Below are 20,556 nucleotides of genomic sequence, written 5' to 3'. Positions count from 1 at the left end.
TCAGTGAGGAGAGCTCTGAGAGCTGATTGGAGGGAAGGGACACACCCAGGGGCGGACTGACCATTCGAGAACTCGGGCACTGCCCGAGGGTCCGGGGTCAGTAGGGGGCCCCATGAAATGCCCCTGGTACCTTTTTATAAGCTTTTTTTGAGTGTGGGCAAGGACACAGGGGCCCCATGATCCCCTATTGCCCGGGGGCCCCATGAGTTGTCAGTCCACCCCTTGACACACCCCTTTCGCACGACACACAAGAACATAGCTGAGGCTGTCAATCACAGGCTATGTGCTGCAGCTCCCTCCCTTGTCACCATTATTCTAGTGCGTCAGGAAGACTTGCCAGAAGTGACCCCCTGCTTACAGCAGAGGAATGAGGCAGCAGACAGAAATGACACTTAGTGCTCTGGATTGAGACAAGCACACTGTAGAGGGATATGCTTTGCTCATATCTCATGTCTGAGGTTGACGACCACTTTACATCTACAAAAGTCAATCAGTGAGGAGAGCTCTGAGAGCTGATTGGAGGGAAGGGACACACTCCTTTCACACGACACACAAGAACATAGCTGAGGCTGTCAATCACAGGCTGTGTGCTGAAGCTCCTTCCCCTGTCACCATTTTTATAGTGGTGTCAGGAAAACTTGCCAGAAGTGACCCCCTGCTTACAGCAGAGGAATGAGGCAGCGGACAGAAATGACACTTAGTGCTCTGGATTGAGACAAGCACACTGTAGAGGGATATGCTTTGCTCATATCTCATGTCTGAGGTTGACGACCACTTTACATCTACAAAACTCAATCAGTGAGGAGAGCTCTGATAGCTGACTGGAGGGAAGGGACACACCCAGGGGCCGACTGACCATTCGAGCACTCGGGCACTGCCCGAGAGCCCGGGGTCAGTAGGGGGCCCCATGAAATGCCCCTGGTACCTTTTTATAGTCTTTTTTTGAGTGTGGGCAAGGACACAGGGGCCCCATGATCCCCTATTGCCCGGGGGTCCCATGAGTTGTCAGTCCACCCCTGGACACACCCCTTTCGCATGACACACAAGAACATAGCTGAGGCTGTCAACCACAGGCTGTGTGCTGCAGCTCCCTCCCCTGTCACCATTTTTCTAGTGGTGTCAGGAAAACTTGCCAGAAGTGACCCCCTGCTTACAGCAGAGGAATGAGGCAGCGGACAGAAATTACACTTAGTGCTCTGGATTGATACAAGCACACTGTAGAGGGGATATGCTTTGTTCATATCTCATGTCTGAGGTTGACGACCACTTTACATCTACAAAAGTCAATCAGTGAGGAGAGCTCTGAGAGCTGATTGGAGGGAAGGGACACACCCCTTTTCACACGACACACAGGAACATAGCTGAGGCTGTCAATCACAGGCTGTGTGCTGCAAATGGTAAATGTGATTCACTGAACTGGGGCGGGGTTTAAATGACTTAAAGGAACACACCACCCTAGCACAACTCATCCAGGTATCAAAGATAAGGAAAACCTCCTAATGGATTACAGGTAATATTTAACTGATAAACCCCCAGCTCCTGCCCCCGTCATCCTTGTAAATGATTTTCTGTTCGGTGAACAAACACATTTATGTTTAATATATAGAATTAGTAACCCAGAGCCGTCTATGTTCTAGATTACACCCCCCGACGCTGTGCCAGCCTGGAGACATGTGGGAGAAGTTAGGATTTGAAGGACAGATAATATATAGGGAGCATTCCACTCATTACAGATTTACATTGCTGAAATATTACCCAAACCAGGCCGGGACTATAGGATACACATAGAACTGTCATGTATTTCTATCATTGCTAGTTTATGCTGCTTGGATTAACCAACCACAGACTCGGATTATATGTCTGATTCCAGTGGAGATATCTCCTCCTTGTAGCTCCCACTTTGCTTGTCTAACCTTGACCCCATTATGACAACAATATTCATATACAGTACATTGCCGAAAGTATTGGGTCAGCCCTCCACATCATGTGATTCAGGTGTTCCAATCCCCTCCATGGACACAGGTGTATAAAATCATCACCTAGGCATGCAGACGGCTTCTACAAACATTGGTGAAAGAATGGGTCGCTCTCAGGAGCTCAGTGACACCAAGCGTGGTCCCGTGATAGGTTGTCACCTGTACAATGAGTCCATCCGTGACATTTCCTGGCTACTAAATATTCCACGGTCAGCTGTTAGTGGGATTATAACAAAGTGGAAGCAACTGGGAACAACAGCAACTCAGCCACCAAGTGGTAGGCCACGTAACATGACAGAGCGGGGTCAGCGCATGCTGAAGCGCACAGTGCGCAGAAGTCACCAACTGTCTGCAGAGTCAATAGCTAAAGACCTCCAAACTTCATGTGGCCTTCAGATTAGCACAACAACAGTGTGTAGAGAGCTTCATGGAATGGGCTTCCATGGCCGAGCAGCTGCATCCAATCCTTACATCACCAAGTGCAATGCAAAGCGTCGGATGCCGTGGTGTAAAGCACGCTGCCACTGGACTCTAGAGCAGTGGAGACGTGATTTCTGGAGTGACCAATCACGCTTCTCTATCCGGCAATCCGATGGATGTGTCTGGGTTTGGCGGTTGCCAGGAGAACAGTACTTGTCTGATTGCATTGTGCCAAGAGTAAAGTTTGGGGTGGAGGGGGGATTATGGTGTGGGGTTGTTTTTCAGGGGTTGGGCTTGGCCCCCTAGTTCCAGTGAAGGGAACTCCTAAGGTGTCAGCATACCAAGACATTTTGGACAATTTCATGCTCCCAACTTTGTGGGAAGAGTTTGGGGATGGTCCCTTCCTGTTCCAACATGACTGCACACCAGTGCACAAAGCAAGGTCCATAAAGACATGGAGGAGCCAGTTTGGGGTGGAGGAACTTGACTGGCCTGCACAGAGTCCTGACCTCCACCCCATAGAGCACCTTTGGGATGAATTAGAGCGGAGACTGCAGGCCAGGCCTCCTCCCCCGACATCAGTGCCTGACCTCACAAATGTGCTTCTGGAAGAATGGTCAAACCTTCCCATAGACACCCTCCTAAACCTTGTGGACGGCCTTCCCAGAAGAGTTGAAGCTGTTATAGCTGCAAAGGGCGGGGCCAACTCAATATTGAACCCTACGGACTAAGACTGGGATGCCATTAAAGTTCATGTGCGTGTAAAGGCCGGCCGACCAATACTTTTGGCAATATAGTGTAGCTGTCGGTAAGGAGGGGGGTTTTACCGGCAGCCACTACATATATCATTGCTGTGATGGTCTCTGGCCCACCCCAGAACTGAGGTGTAGGTGTCACCGACAGTTCAGTCAATTACCAATGATCTGGAGCCAGCAGGGTGGGTTCCTGATAACGTCAACATTGTACATGAGCCCTTTTTCTGGGGCACTTCAGCCTTGCAGCACAGGGGTCCTTAGTTCAAATCTATACATTATCTGCATGGAGTTTGCATGTTCTCCCTGTGCTTATGTAAGCTGCCCCTGGGTACTCAAAGTTTCCTCTGAAACACCAAAAGACATGCTGGTAGGTTGTCACGATCTGTCTAAATTGTCCCTATTATGTGTGTACAGATTGGCTATACACATGTGCTAGGAAATGGAGTGGGCAGGAGGGGCAGCTGCCCTGGGCACAGCAGAGCAAGGGGGGCAGAGAATGAACGCATGCATTAGCAGTTGGGGGAGGGGTGCAGTTCTGCATCCTTGCCCTGGGTACTGGATGGACCTGTCCCTCTACAAGCCCATGTAAATAGTAGGGTTGAAGAAAGATCTGGTGGCTTACCTCAACAAAAAATTCCATGGAAAAAGACTTTGACATGGTGCCCGGATCCCACATATCAGTATCGGGACAAGCTCATCAAGTGCCCAAGGCAAGGATGTGGAATCACACCCCCTCCCCCACTGTTAATTCATGCCAAAGAATGGGGTTACTGTCCAGTGTCCATTCTCTGCCCCTTGTTCCTCTGTGCCCAGGGCAGCTGCCCCTCCTGCCCACCCCTTGTCCCGGCCCTGATACATTTTGATAACGCTGGTAACGTGTTTAGCTGAGTTTTTACCACGTTTAGGTGCATTTTTCTGTGTTTTTTAGCGTTTTTTTTTACCAAAAAATTATTTTTGGGGGGGGAAAAATGTTTGCAGTTTGCGGCGTCTTACCACGTTTTGACGTGTTTTTCAGTGTTCTAGAGACCTACTACTACCTTTTTTTTCAGCCAAAAAACGTCTGGGGGGTTTACTGGCTGTAGAAAAAAAACGTCAAAAGCCAAAAACAGTCGCTGTAAAAACGTTCCGTGTGCATGAGGACTAATGCAGGCCATACATTGTTCGAATTCCGAGCTATTTTTTGTCCGAAAATCGGAAACGTTGTTCGTTCGGTAATCCGATGGCGCCATCATTGATTTCGAAAATCGGCCGACCGAGTCATAAAGTTCACTCCATATAACAGGCGGAATGTCTGTTCCTTCCAGGTCACGGCTCATGCGCATATTCTTTTTGGACAAACGATCGTACGTTTTGACCATCATTGAGTCGAGTATTGGTCGATTTTCATGAATTTTACAACATGCCCGATCACAGAAAAGGGGAGGTACCACGAAAATCGGCCGGTGCCATTCACCCACTAACAGAGCGAAAATCGTCTGATTATTCTTAGATCCGATTTTTGGACAAAAAATCGGTCAAATTTCGACCCATGTATGGCCGGCCTTAGTAATTATCTGGGCAGCTGAAGTCATATTCAAATCTGATTTGTTTTTGTGTAGCTGAGCCTTGATCCCATCCTCTCACACCTCCGAAAACTCTCTATAGTCCAGTGAAGTAACCAGGATATTAAAGTGTCAATTGGAATGCTTGAGAGGTGGGAAGAGCAAGGCAAAGCCTAAATATGATGGCGAATTTGCACAAAACTTAAGGAGCTGATATATCTCATCATCTGATATGGATTATCTGGTTTTGGATTGGCAAGAATCGGCCAGTGCCATTTGAACCACAAAAATTGGCCGATGCCATTGACCCACTAACAGCGAAAATCGTCCGATTAATCTAAGGTCCGATTTTCGGACAAAAAATCGGCCGATTTTCGACCCATGTATGGCCGGCCTAAGGCACATACAGCCCACATGACCCAATCTATCCAAAAACTACCCAAGTGTAGGAACATCTACCAGCAGTTGTACTGACACCCAAAGCATAGCAAAAAGTCACGATTGCCAAAAACGTACTTTCCTGATCGATAGAGACGCGGAAACAGTCTGACTTTGACATGGTGATAGGACATGCGTAGAGGGCGCCGGTCCGGTTAACGTTGACCCCAGAGGGCGCTTCATCCTGCGGAGCCCCCGCCAGAAGCCTGCGGAAGACATTCAATCAGAATTTTGAGTACATTTTCATTTAGGATGATGATTATTGTAATTAAACTGTATATGTCATAGGAAGAAACCAGCTAAAAAAGATAGAATGACAAACCCACAGGATTCACAGTCTGCAGTTCACTTTATAAATGACATGGACAGCACAGTGGCTCAGTGGTTAGCACTTCCACCTGGCAGTACTCGGGTCGTCAGTTCAAATCCCAACCACGGCACCTCCTGCCTGGAGTTTGCATGTTCTCCCTGTGTCTGTGTGGGTTTCCTCCGGGTACTCCGGTTTCCTCCCACACTCCAAAGACATGCTGGTAGGTTAATTGGCTCCTGTCTAAATTGTCCCTAGTATGTGTATGTATGAATGTGAGTTAGGGACCTTAGATTGTACACTCCTCGGGGGCGGGGACTGATGTGAATGTACAATATATATGTAAATTGACGGCGCTATATAAGTACCTGAAATAAATAAATGACATGTTACTGCAGCATCACACCCCGGCCACATCAAACCTGACTTTGAAATCGTGCGACTTCACCGTAAGTCACATGATTTCAAATTCCAGTGACATGCCAATTTCAGGCGAGATTTGAAAGACATCTGACATGTCTATGCAAACCGCACCAAATGTAGTGCATGTACTAGTTTAGAAATCGGTCAGAACCGCGCCGATATGACCGCTCTAATTGCGGACAATAGGGTGCGACTTGGCATGCAATTTGCAAATCACATGCCACTTCGCATCCAGTGTGACCGGGGGGATTACTGATCATTTAGAAGAACAATGTAACAAATTAGATTGTATGCCCCTCGGGGGCAGGGACTGATGTGAATGTACAATATATATGTAAATTGATGGCGCTATATAAGTACCTGTAATAAATAAAATAATAAATTGTAACAGCCGTATACCTGACATATTCATTGTGTATGATGATTGGGATTTTCCAGCCTGGTTAAAGGGGGAGGGGGTGGCATGACTGTCATATTCATTTAAGTGTTCTCTATATCTTGTCTCTGCTCCTCCCTTTCCTCTGGTTTAGTTAATGCTGTATATATAGCCCCACCCCTTTTCCCAGAAATGCATGTCATGAAGCAGGTCACATTATGATCTTTTGACCTATCAGATGTTCATTGTTGTAAGATTCTCTCAGTATGCGGAATAAACTTCACAAGATGTCTTCTGTATTGAGTCACTGTCTGTGATATTCAACTAAGATTGGAGTTATCGCTATCTCATCACAACTGTAAGTTAGAGAGATCACACTTTTAATGCCTAGATTGGAGAGACAGAACAGGGGGGACTACGAACTAAGCTACAAATCGCTCCAGTGTGAATGGGGCCTGAAGATAAGTCTACATTTTTGGCAATATTGTTTAAAATATAGAAGATGGGTGATGAGTAAATAGATACCAAACATGTCAAGACTCCAAACTGCGTGAGCCTATGAACTGGCGACAAAATATCTAACGTTTTTCATAGGTGACACTTTAAAAGCCTTGACGGGTCATCAGATTGGAGCCAGCCATAAATTATGGCCTGAGAATGACTGATCTCACTCTGCCGTTCTCGCGGTGATACCTCACATGTGTGGCTTAATTGTACATACAGTTAGGTCCGTATATATTTGGACACAGGCACAATTTTAGTTTTTTTCATTTATTTACCAAAACATATTCAAGCTATAGTTATATAATGGATATGGGATGAAAGTGCACACTCTCAGGTTTAATTTGAGCTCCGGCACACTGCTTTGTATGGCAGGTGATGTGATGTTTTCAGCAAGCTATGTACAGCCCCTCCCATCCGCCATGATCTGCTTGCACTGCATAGGGAAGCACAGAGACCCAGTGATGACATCAGGATTAAATAAAGTATGTAATGAAAAGGAAAAATATAAAACAAAAACGTTAAGCTTTAAAAGAGGAAACCTGAAGAAATTTGCTTGGTTTTGCTTAGACAATTCCACAGCCAGGTCCAGGTGTAATAAAGTGCTGATCTATGGAAATCCATCCAATCCAAGCGTAGTATATTATCGGAACAGCAGAGAGAGGAATGCCAGGGTTGCATTTTTGCTGAATAATCGCTGTGTCTTTCTGCAGGATTTCATTTGGATGCTCCCACTCCCATCTCTCCTCCTCTTCATACTTCTCTCCCTTCTATCCTATGCAGTGTTTACACTGAGGTGGTCTGCATTCCATCACGGGAGGGGGAGTGAGGAAGGTGTCTGCACACATACCTGCATATCACACATCTCATTCATCACTGCAAATGCCTGAGCTCATGATCACCATTCATCTGGATGGCTTAGCCTTGGGCAACCTCTGGCTCTCCAGCTGTCGCAAATGCGTGCTTCCTTACCATAGATTTATACCTATGCAGGTTGTGTTTGATGAGTTTCTGCATTGCGTTTTGGCGTGTTTTTAATGCATTTTGCATGGTTTTTTTTACATTTTTTTTTAAATTTTCTTGTTGCTAGGCAGATTTTAATTGCAAAACACATAAAAAACGCATAACCACTGCATAAAAACACATAAAAAACGCAATACATGCTTTTCTGCAGCGTTGCCATTGAAGCCTATAGAACCAAAAACGCAAAAGCGTTAAAAAAAGTCAGATGTGAACGTGCCCCATAGGGAATCATGTTCAATGGACTGTACTGCGTTTCTGAAAAATGCTACAGAAAATGCGTAGGTGTGAACCTGGGGTAAAGGAGATTGTACAATCAAATTGTAACATGATGTGTTTTGCGTTTTAAATCTGCCTAGCAACAAGAAATTTTTTTTTAAAAATGCAAAACGTGGCAAAAATGCATGGAAACGCTGCAGAAAAGTACATTTTTTGCTGCGTTTTAAATCTGCCTAGCAACAAGAAAAAAAATGGAAAAAGTGTAAAGCCCAGCACCAGAAAAATAACTTTTTTTTTTTTAAGTTCTGGAAAGAGTGGATAATCAAATTGTATGGTGTAAAGCCCAACACCGGAAAAAAAACCTTTTTTTTTTTTAATTCTGGAAAGAGTGGATAATCAAATTATACAGTATAAAGCCCAACACCAGAAAAACTTTTTTTTTAAAGTTTTGGAAAGATTGGGTAATGTATAAAACCTTTGTGACCCCAAGTTCACACTTAAGCGTTTTCCGCAGCGTTTTGTAGAAACACAGTACAGTCCATTTAACATGATTTCCTATGGGACACGTTCACATCTCCGCGTTTTCACCCGCTGCGGTTTTTGGAAAGGGTTTAGGGACTTTTTTGAACGCAAAAAGTAGCGTGTTTGGTTCTATAGACCTCAATGGAAATGCTGCAGAAAAGCATGTAGTGCGTTTTTGATGTGTTTTGCGTTTTAAATCTGCCTAGCAAAAAAAAAAAGAAAAAATGCAAAGCGCAGCAAAAACGTGCTGAAAATGTGTGGAAACGCTGCAGAAAAACATGCAGTGCATTTTGCTGCGTTTTAAATCTGCCTAGCAACAAGAAATAAAAATTGAAAAAAATACAATGCAAAATGCAGCAAAAAATGCATGGAAACGCTGCAGAAAAACAGGTAGTGCATGTTTGCTGTGTTTCAAATCTGCCTAGCAACAAGAAAAAAAAAACAAAACACGGCAAAAACACATGGAAACACTGCAAGCAACACTGCCTAGCAACAAGAAAAAAAAACGCAAAAACAAGTGGAAACGCTGCAGAAAAGCATGTAGTGCATTTTTGGTGCATTTTAAATTTGCCTAGCAACAAGAAATAAAAATGAAGAACCCCCCCCCCCCCGCAAAATGCGGCAACAAACGCATGGAAACACTGCAGAAAAGCATGTAGTGCATTTTTGCTGCGTTTTAAATCTGCCTAACAACAAAAAGTAAAAATGAAAAAAAAAAACGCAAAACGCGGCAAAAACACATAGAAACGCATGTAGTGCATTTTTGCTGCGTTTTAAATCTGCCTAGCAACAAGAAAAAAAATGCAAAAACGAGTGGAAACACTGCAGAAAAGCACGTAGTGCATTTTTGCTGCATTTTCAATTTGCCTAGCAACAAGAAATAAAAATGAAGAAACCCCCCCCCCCCCCCCCGCAAAATGCGGCAACAAACGCATGGAAACACTGCAGAAAAGCAAGTAGTGCATTTTTGCTGCATTTTAAATCTGCCTAGCAACAAGAAAAAAAACCTCAAAACGCATTAAAAACGCAAGTGCAAAAACTCGCATGCGCGCTCAGTCACAGCGTAAGAAATATTAAAAAAATTAACACAGAAGGGTGAAATTTCTCTTTAAAAAAAAATAAAAATCGCCATAGCGTTATAGTAACGTCATGGTGGGTTAGCGCATCTGGGCTTTAATCATCATCGGTCATGAAAGGGTGACGCAAAGCCTGAAGGAGCCTAGGGAGTTAATGCCTGATGAACGCGCGGCGCTGGGAGGCTTCCATCATGTTTTTGTAGAAGTGATTTTTTTTCTGTGCTGGGTTTTTTTTTCATTTTTTAATTTTTTCTTGTTGCTAGGCAGATCTTAAACCTTGCTGGGCCGGGGTACCGCCAGGCGCCCGTAGCCCTACAAAGGGTTAATCATCCCAAAAATCTCAGCGGGTAAGTAAAAGCTGGTGCTGTGACTAATAACAGGAGGCTGACTACCTGCATGTCTGGAATGCCTGGGGAAGGAGGTGATTCAGAGGAAATGGCAGATAACGCTCAGCACGCCACACCCGGCGTGACACACAGCGGGCAATGCCAAGCTCCATTCAGGCTCCAGCACAATGAGGAGCTCAGGCAGGTCACGTGACTGCAATGACACAGAATACTACACCGAGAAAGGCGTTCAGTGCCAGAACACTCAAGACCTTATTCTACTCAATGACAAGTGGGAACACACAGCCAACCGCACCACCCTACGGCCCTGCCAGGCTCTTGAGTGATGTGTATACGCCACCCGTGCCAAATCCCACTTTCCATACCACAGCATGACACTGACGGAGAACACCAGGCTGGAAATCATTAGTAAGGAGGCAAATGACATGGAAGCCGGCCTGTAGTTACCATAATGGCCACTGCCTAGGGCGGCAGGATTAGAGGGGGGGCATAAAGCCTATAACACACTGTGATCCTTGGTTGTCTTCTTTTTTTGGCTTCTGCTGGATCTTTGTTGCTAAATTCAGCAAAAGAACTATAGAGGGAAGGAGGAGCAGGAGATGTTTAGAGGAGTCAGAAGACTCTTTAAAGTTTGGAGAGAATGCTGCTTCCTCTAATAGTACATTCTAACAGTCGTATTAAAGCATATGTACAGTCATTATTCACATTTATTCTCAAAGCTCCCTTCCCCTTTCTCTAGATCAGGGGTCTCCAAACAACTTCTGGCCTGCTACCAGGGGCGGACTGACAACTCATGGGGCCCCCGGGCAATAGGGGATCATGGGGCCCCTGTGTACTTACCCAAACTCAAAAAAGCCTATGAAAAAGGTACCAGGGACATCTCATGGGGCCCCCTACTGACCCTGGGCTCTCGGGCAGTGCCCCAGTTTCCAAATGGTCAGTCCGCCCCTGCCTGCTACAAAATTTTATTTGGGCTGTCACTAACATCAGTGGTGTATCCACTGATTGAGGTCAGTAGACGCTGCCTATGGTCTGTGCTTCTGTAAGGGTTGACCCCGATGGGGGCCCTGATGTAATGGGGAACTCTGATGGGTGCCTTAATGTAAGGGGAGACTCTGATGGGGGCTCTGACGTAAGGAAGACTCTGATGTAAGAAGGGTCTCTGATGGGTGCCCTGATGTAAGGGGGTACTCTGTTGGGGGCTCTGATGTAAGGTGGGGACTCTAATGGGGCCCCTGGTGTAAGGGGAGACTCTGATGGGGGCTCTGACGTAAGGAAGACTCTGATGTAAGAAGGGTCTCTGATGGGTGCCCTGATGTAAGGGGGTACTCTGTTGGGGGCTCTGATGTAAGGGGAGACTTTGATGAGAACCCTTATGTAAGGAGGATCTGATGTAAGGTGGGACCCTTTTTGGGGGTCCTTATGTAAAGGGAACTCTGATAAGGACCCTGATGTAAGGGGTACTCTGCTGGGGGCCCGGATGTAAGGAAGACTCTGATGTAAGAAGAGACTCTGATTGGTGCCTTGGTATAAGGGGGACTCTAATGGGGGCCTTGATGTAAGAAGGGTCTCTGATGGGTGCTCTGGTGTAAGGGGGTACTCTGTTGGGGACCCTGATGTAAGAGGAGACTTTAATGAGGACCCTGATGTAAAGAGGACTCTGATGGGTGCCCTGATGTAATGGGGAAAACAGATGGGTGCCGTAATGTAAGAAGAGACTCTGATGTGTGCCTTGGTGTAAGGGAGGACTCTGTTGGGGGCTCTGATGTAAGGGGAGACTTTGATGAGAACCCTTATGTACGAAGGATCTGATGCAAGGTGGGACCCTTTTGGAAGTCCTTATGTAAGGGGAACTCTGTTGGGGGCCTTGATGTAAGGGGAGACTTTGATGAGGAACCTTATGTAAGAAGGATCTAATGTAAGGTGGGAATCTGTTGGGGACCCTGATGTAAGAGGGGACTCTGATGAGGACCCTGCATAAGAAGGACTCTGATGGGTGCCCTGATGTAAGCTGGGGGGTTCTGATGAGGACTCACTTCCACTGCCCAAACACTGCTTTAATGAGGAAAAATCACCCCCTAAATACTCTTCAGACTCTGACACTACTGGCTGGTGATGTGGATTGCCTGGTCCCCTGCTGCACTTGGTGGTTTCTCCCACTGACCCCTTCTCACTGTAGGACACAGTAGTGATGTAGGGGGTCAGTGGGGGAAACCACCAAGCACAGCAGGGGGAGCAGGCAATCCACATTACCGGAAGTATGGAATTCTGAAGAACCTTCAGTTAGCGATTTCTCATTAACCACCAAATGCCTAGAGGTGACCAGCAGAGGATTCCTGTCCCGGTCAGAGAGCTCATTATTACCCTGGGAAAGGAGATTGCTTACTTTTTATTTAGAACCAGAATTGCTTTATGGAATCTCAGAGAAACTGTTTACGGTTGGAAATTGGTACAGAGCCAGCACAAATATTTGGGATCTGCGCACCAGGTACGTGCTTCCGAATAAACCGTGTTAACTCTACGCCAAAACAGACGCGGTTTGGGCTCCTCCTTTTGAAGAAGGTCGCTCTGTAAGGCTCCGCTCACACCTGCGCATGTCACACTTTGCTAACGGAACCCCAAACGCGGCTAGGAAAGGCGTGTTTTGTCACTCAACGAACGTGCGGGCAAAAAACATGCTGAGGTCACCAGTTGAAAAGGTGCAGAAGCTTCTTTTGGCACACTTGTCTTGGGTAGGGTATCCCTATTCTACGCAACCCGTAGGTGTGAATGGGGTCTAATAGATGTTAGCCATAGACTGTAGAGCTATCTGAACACAGCAGGAGGGAGGGAGGAAGGGGAGGAGTCTCTCCTATGACACAATCCGTTGTATGTGTAATTTTTAGCTTGAGCTATTGAGCTCTGTAAGCAACGATCTGTCCTTATAAGTAACAAAAGCTAACACGTGAAGAGCCCCCTAAGCTCCAACTACTGGCTTGAAGACCAGGGCCATGGATAAGGGGGTACCACCAGTCCTCTGATACGAGGTCCAAGTCAGCAGGGGGGCCCAGGCAGTTGGGTGAATTGGATGTGGGCAGGGAAGGTGATCGCCATGCCGGGGGGTAATTACTGGAATCGATCCCCTGTATGGCTCTCTGCAGCAGCTGAAAGATGGCTTCTTCTCCTCTCCCTCCTGCTGGATTTCAGCTGCTGCAAAGAGAGTCATACAGGGGATCGGTTCCAGTAATTGCCCCCACCAAGCCGATCACCCTTCCTGTACACATCTGATTCACCCAGCTGCCTGGGCCCCCACAATGCCGGCTTCCCTTTCTCCTTCCCTCCGGCAGCTGCAGCACACAACCGATCCCCTGTATGGCTCTCTCAGCAGCAGCTGAAAGCTGGTTTCTTCTCCTTTCCCTCCCCCTGGCTTTCAGCTACTACGGCAGAGAGAGCCATTCAGGAAATCGGTTCTAGTAATTGCCCCCCCGCCACACCCATTACCCTCCCTGTGCACCATACATTTTCCCCTGCTGCCCAAGCCCCCCACATCCGCAGTGCTACCGGATTCCCACCAACAGCTGCAAGCACAGAATAGGATCCCTCAGGATGGAGAGTAGGGGAAGTGTCCGTTAAATATGTCACATTTGCCAGCTCCTTCCCTGAATGAACACAGTGAATGATCGTTACCGATCACTCACTGTGTTCATTCATAAGCAGGGGCGGACTGACCATGCGAGCACTCGGGCACTGCCCGAGAGCCCGGGGTCAGTAGGGAGCCCCATGAAATGCCCCTGATAGGCTTTTTTTGAGTGTGGGCAAGGACACAGGGGCCCCATAACCCCCTATTGCCCGGGGCCCCATGAGTTGTCAGTCCGCCCCTGAATCATAACTGAAGCATAGTAAACTGTGTACTTTTTTTTAGGGGGCCCTGTCAGGTTGGCTGTATGGGGCCACGTGGTTTATAACAGCAGCCCCGTTGAAGACAAAATACAAAATGTTCACATGCAATCTTCAAATATAAAAATTTGTATCGATCAAAACGTTTTTTAGAATTTTTTTTTTTGAGCCCTGTATATACGGAAGCACTACCCACTCGCTGCAGCAAGACAAGGCTGAGAAAAAGGCTTTACCACATCTCCATTATCTCATTTTCGCAAACAAAGGCAGCACAATAGGTCAGATAAGTTGACATGAGCGGCTCATTCTCGGTAATGGAAACATAAAATGACCACCAAACTTAAAACAGACCGTCTTACGTAAAAGCCGCTAATAAAAACCAAAAATATATATTTAGAAATTCCCACATTATCGCAGATCTTTTTTTCTCTGTAATGAGTCGTGCTGTGCGTTTCATGATTAAAGGCTCCTAGAATTTACAATGTGCTGGGTAAAGAATCAGGGCCCGTTCACAGGACTTGCGGTGTGGGAAACGTGCGGTTCCGCGGAGGTTGCCCACACCACACAGGAGCGCGCTACGATGCATTGTGTTCAAGACAAGGCAGCCTGTTCAAATGAATGGGCTAACGATGCATAATAACATCCCAAAATGCAGACATGCGCACTTTTTGGCAATGAATTACACCACCGTGCGCACTTGTGTGTTACTATGCATTGCGGTGTGTTGAAGCACATGTGCATTGGAGCTGTGTTGCCTCGTTGCTACAAGTGCCACACAAAGTCAATTGCACTGCAATACGCTAATGCATGTAACATATTATACGTGTGCATTATCACAAAGGTGTGAATGGGCCCTAATGCAGGCCATAGATGGGCAGTTTATCGGCCGAATTTTCAGCGTGAATATCGGCCGATAAACAATCCGTCTATGGCCTGCATAAGCTATGGGTCTGGCAGCTTACAGATTACACATAACAATCCTTCACTCCTGGCGGCTGAACAATGCAGTGGGGGGAGCAAAATGAGCTGCTGGGGGAGAGGGCTAAATTAAAGTGATCCAGTTGCTTGCTCCGCATGGGCGGGGCACTGGCTCATTTTTTAAAGCAAACCCATGCAGGGCAAATAAACAGGCTCTTCAGTTCTGTCTTCTTCTTTCTTCACTATCCCTCCCCCCAATGGGTCTGGCAGCTTGCAGATTACACATAACAATCCTTCAGTCCTGGCAGCTGAACAAAGCAGTGGGGGAGCTAAATTAAAGTGATCCGGTTTCTTGCTCCGCTTGGGCGGGGCACTGGCTTATTTTTAAAGCAAACCCATGCAGGGCGAAGAAACAGGCTCTTTAGTTATGTCTTCTTCTTTCTTCACTATCCCTCCCCCCAATGGGTCTGGCAGCTTGCAGATTACACATAACAATCCTTCAGTCCTGGCAGCTGAACAAAGCAGTGGGGGAGCTAAATTAAAGTGATCCGGTTTCTTGCTCCGCTTGGGCGGGGCACTGGCTTATTTTTAAAGCAAACCCATGCAGGGCGAAGAAACAGGCTCTTTAGTTATGTCTTCTTCTTTCTTTGCTATCCCTCCCCCCAATGGGTCTGGCAGCTTGCAGATTACACATAACAATCCTTCACTCCTGGCGGCTGAACAAAGCAGTGGGGGGAGCGAAATGAGCTGCTGGGGGAGAAGGCTAAATTAAAGTGACCCGGTTGTTTGCTCCGCATGGGCGGGGCACTGGCTCATTTTAAAAGCAAACCCATGCAGGGCGAAGAAACAGGCTCTTTAGTTCTGTCTTCTTTCCTCGCTATCCCTCCTCCCAATGGGTCTGGCAGCTTGCAGATTACACATAACAATCCTTCACTGCTGGCGGCTGAACAAAGCATGGGGGAGCGAAATGAGCTGCTGGAGGAGAAGGCTAAATTAAAGTGATCCGGTTGCTTGCTCCGCATGGGTGGGGCACTGGCTCATTTTTTACAGCAAACCCATGCAGGGCGATGAAACAGGCTCTTTAGTTCTGTCTTCTTTCTTCGCTATCCCTCCCCCCAATCCTGCTGTTTCTTTCTTGTTATTTTTTTCACTGCAGGTTTTCCAGTAAAAGTTTCCAGTAAGGAAATATCTCTAGTAACCAATTAGATTTAGACAGCTCCAGAAAAATAAGCTGTCACGTGATTGGATGAAATCTGCAACAAACTGTCAGACATGTTTGACATTCAGGTCTTACTGACCTCAGAATTAAAGGGAGGTGAATGAAATGTTTTCCCGTGGCATCTCCCGCTCATCAATCCCTACATGTCCCAACATGAGCAGAGCAGACAGGAGCCGCAGGCTACAAAGACAGCTGCAGGGCACTGGAAGGGAACCTTTCTGTTTATTCTATGGCTGTACATTCATATACAACACCTAAAGATTGTTTAAGGTCATAACTAAACATTAGCGCTCTCTTGGCTCAAAAACTCTCATTTAAACATATTCCATTTCAATAGCCACAAAAGATATAAATCCTGTTTCTCTGGACCAAATGGTTTTGTAAACCCAGATGTTACCTTGTAAAAGTAGCAGTGAACTTCAGTGAACATCAACGAGCTGTACATAGCCTGTGCAGATAGTAGAGCTGTGGGAGGGGCCAGCAGGCTGCTCCCACTACTATCTGCCTGCAGAAAACTATGGGAGGGAGCGGAGACAAGACCAATCACCCTGCACAAGAAGAGAGAGCAGCAGTGACTGGTCTTTATTAAAGGAAGGCAAATGTCTGCATCAAGATTCAAGTAAGAATACACATGGCGAATGCATTTAGACAACATTTGCTGGTCCTGGAGTTCAGCTTTAAAGATTACAGCGGTGAGTTTTGAAGAGTGTGCGGCACGGATCAATCCGTTGAAAGGTAATATTTTAGTTATTGGTGGAGCCTGGTGAGCTGAGTCAGCCCCTGGCTTCTAATACTTTATCTTGGATATCAAGAAGCTAGTTCCTATAGACATAAACATTCCCCAGAACTAAAACAATAAAACGACAGGGGGCGCCACCATCTAAGTGTAGATGTTATTGAATGATATACACTTAGATGGTGGCGCCCCCTTTTTTATTTTTATTTTTTACAGTGCACAGAGGTTATCCATTACTCTGCCAGAGGAGCCGCAACATCCTAAAGTAGACATTTGGAGTTATGCACTTTCCTTTAGCTGACATTTTTTGCTGGCCCCCCTTCTCCCTATAAACATTTGCACTAATGCCCCTAGAACTACATCTCCCAGAAGCTCTTTCCCTAACCACAGTTTGTGGGTGGGGTCTCAGGAATAAGGCAGCAACATTGGTTAGCTGGAAAAGAACTCAAAGAATGTATGGGTACAGGGACATAGGTGAAATTCTGTAGTCCAGCTGGAAGAGATGACAACACTGGTTGGGATTTCATGGCACTGTTGTCAACCCAAACAGGAACATACTGGATTTCTGGCTGATCAACAGGTATTCTTCGGTACTTGTAGTGAAGAAATATGGGAAAGTTGCATAGATTGGTGAGATGGATTGAACTTTTTTATTATTTTGCCCTGATAATCTTCAAAAGCCAACATCTGAACAGATAAGAGATCTGAACAATCAGGACATGTTGCAGCCTATGCTCTTTGTCATGGTGGCCTTCATCTATGCAGAGATCTTTAGTAAAGTATTTGCGTTAAAGCCCTGCCCACCATTGTTTAACTTCGCTCTTCAGATTGCCCTCACCAACGGAACGTTCATAGCTGCCAGGACTTTGGAGAACAATTCAGACTTTGACCATGTGCCATGGAGATAACCGAAGACAGATGGCACCTCCAGCACTGAGAATGTGAATTAAAAAACACATAAGGATTGATTAAATCACAGCTCTACATGAACAAGATTGTCTACAGAGGTGATTAAAGGAGCAGTCCACCCCAACGTAAATCACAGCTCTACATGAACAAGATTGTCTACAGAGGTGATTAAAGGAGCAGTCCACCCCAACGTTGAGGTTTCCTTTTTTGCTGGATGCTGGAAGGTTTAACCACTTGATGGGTCCTTATATCACTTCTAGACTTAGGCTTTGTTCACATAGTCAGCTAGGGGGTCACATTTGGTGGTCATTACGTGACCAATGCAAGTCTTTGGGGCCACTCTGCAACCAACGTATCCAAAAAAGCATGTGAAACTGAAATGCGTTCTACCACAGATCTACGGCCTGGCAAGGAAAACCACTCATGTACACGACCAATGTAAGTCTTTGGGGCCACTCTGCAACCAACGCATCCAAAGAAGCATGGCAAACTGAAATACGTTCTACCACGGATCTACAGCCTGGCAAGGAAAACCGTTCATGTACACGACCGATGTAAGTCTTTGGGGCCACACTGCAACCAACGCATCCAAAGAAGCATGGCAAACTGAAATATGTTCTACCACAGATCCACGGCCTGGCAAGGAAAGCTGCTCATGTACGCGACCAATGTAAGTCTTTGGGGCCAATCTGCAACCCACGCATCCAAAGAAGCATGGCAAACTGAAATACGTTCTACCACGGATCCACGGCCTGGCAAGGAAAACCGCTCATGTACACGACCAATGTAAGTCTTTGGGACCACATTGCAACCAATGCATCCAAAGAAGCATGTCAAACGGATATACGTTCTACCACGGATCCACGGCCTGGCAAGGAAAACCGCTAATGTACGCGACCAATGTAAGTCTTTGGGACCACACTGCAACCAACGCATCCAAAGAAGCATGTCAAACTGAAATGCCTTCTACCATGGATCTACGGCTTGGCAAGGAAAACCACTCATGTACACGACCAATGTAAGTCTTTGGGGCCACTCTGCAACCAACGCATCCAAAGAAGCATGGCAAACTGAAATACGTTCTACCACGGATCTACAGCCTGGCAAGGAAAACCTCTCATGTACGCGACCAATGTAAGTCTTTGGGGCCAATCTGCAACCCGCGCATCCAAAGAAGCATGTCAAACTGAAATGCGTTCTACCACAGATCTATGGCCTGGCAAGGAAAACCGCTCATGTACGTGACCAATGTAAGTCTTTGGGGCCACACTGCAACCAACGCCTCCAAAGAAGCATGGCAAACTGAAATACGTTCTACCACGGATCTACAGCCTGGCAAGGAAAACCGTTCATGTACACGACCGATGTAAGTCTTTGGGGCCACACTGCAACCAACGCATCCAAAGAAGCATGGCAAACTGAAATATGTTCTACCACAGATCCACGGCCTGGCAAGGAAAACCGCTCATGTACGTGACCAATGTAAGTCTTTGGGGCCACACTGCAACCAACGCCTCCAAAGAAGCATGGCAAACTGATATACGTTCTACCACGGATCCACGGCCTGGAAAGGAAAGCTGCTCATGTCTACGAGCTCTTAGTGAGTTCCTTTTCTTATTTTATTATTGTGGAAATTGTTAGAAAAATATGGAATTGATGAGAAGATGTTTCCTAGATGTCTCAAAAAGATATAAACCAATGGGAGTGACTTAAGATGGCCATACACTTGTAGATTTTTGAAGGAACTTTTGTAAGAACATTCATAGGAAAATTCTCTTTTTCTCCGTGTGTTCGATGACTTGACGAATGTCGATGGAAAGTACTTAAAAAAAGTTTGCTTATAACATTTGATTTTAAAACATTCCCAAACATTCTGCATTCCTGGTTAGAAATTTCATCAATTAAGAAAAAAATTGACACCCTGCTCCTTCAAATTTCCTCATCACTGCAGTCGAAATTGAATGTTAATTTGACCCCCACTAACCAGTAGAAAATCAAATGAGCCTTCTTAAGACCAACATTTTTGAATGGACAGGCAGCATGCTTCCAATGCAGCGCACCACAACGTACAACAACTGGAAAATTATCATCCTATCAAATGAAATCACTGTTCAGCAGCGCCATAAAATATAATAGCTGGCAGTGGAGATTCCTTCATCCATGCTGTTTATCATGGATGGGGGAATGATCACTTATTCAAGTACAGTTCTTAGGTGGAGGTGGAGGTGGGTAGGCTTCCCTGAAGAAGTGAGTTTTCAAAGATCGCCTAAAGGCGACAGGGTGGGGGCTGACCGGACATGCTGTGGTAGGGAGCTCCAGAGGATGGGAGAGGCTCTGGAGAAGTCCTGGAGGCGAGCATGGGAGGAGGTGATGAGGGAGCTAGAGAGGAGGATATCATGGGAGGAGCGGAGTGGGAGATTTGGGCAGTATCTATGGAGGACGTTGGCGATGTAGCTAGGGGCAGTGTTGTGGATGGCTTTGTAAGCGGTGGAATAAGCCTGTTTGCTTATTCCTACTTTTTGTCAGCACAAACCCCCACAACCTTTGTGGTGTGAACTGAATTAATAGGCCATAAGGCAAATTGCCTCATTTATGTGTTGGGATGGCTTTGGACAAGGCTGCCCAGCACAGCTCAACGCATATGGTGTGAATGGACGCCAAACTCTAAAAGAAGGGAAGTCTTTGGATAAGCATGTAATATAACACTGTGACACAACCGCCTTGTAAATACGTGAATGATGGCTGAAAGTACCTACAAAGTTTGGAATGTACTTGTCATTCTAATTTACACATGCGGAGGAGTGCAGGTTCACACTTGTCCTTGGAATTCTTGACTCAACTAAAACGTCCAAACAGGCTTATTCCATTAGAAATAAGAAACAACAAATGAGAATATTCTGGATTAACAATCCTAGGAACAGCCCAAAGTTTTTGGACGTTGCAGACATTGTAGGATTGAACAGTTCTTGTTTTCCAC

The 20,556-nt window shown here is 46.1% G+C and overlaps 1 protein-coding gene across 2 annotated transcripts in view; it reads right to left on the bottom strand.

Moving 5' to 3' along the window:
• ITGA3 (integrin subunit alpha 3) overlaps positions 1–20,556 on the bottom strand; it is a 131,864-nt gene that overhangs the window by 84,463 nt on the left and 26,845 nt on the right. For both annotated transcript variants that reach the window (XM_089674508.1, XM_089674507.1), the window contains exon 2: positions 5,209–5,336. In XM_089674508.1, the coding sequence (XP_089530634.1) occupies positions 5,209–5,336 (128 nt within the window). The remainder of the gene's footprint in view (positions 1–5,208; positions 5,337–20,556) is intronic.

Source organism: Staurois parvus, unplaced genomic scaffold (genome assembly GCF_062004578.1).
Source record: "Staurois parvus isolate SC_StPar_1 unplaced genomic scaffold, SC_StPar_1.0 ptg000151l, whole genome shotgun sequence".
NCBI lineage: Eukaryota > Metazoa > Chordata > Amphibia > Anura > Ranidae > Staurois > Staurois parvus.
This window is presented reverse-complemented; position numbering and strand designations above follow the sequence as displayed.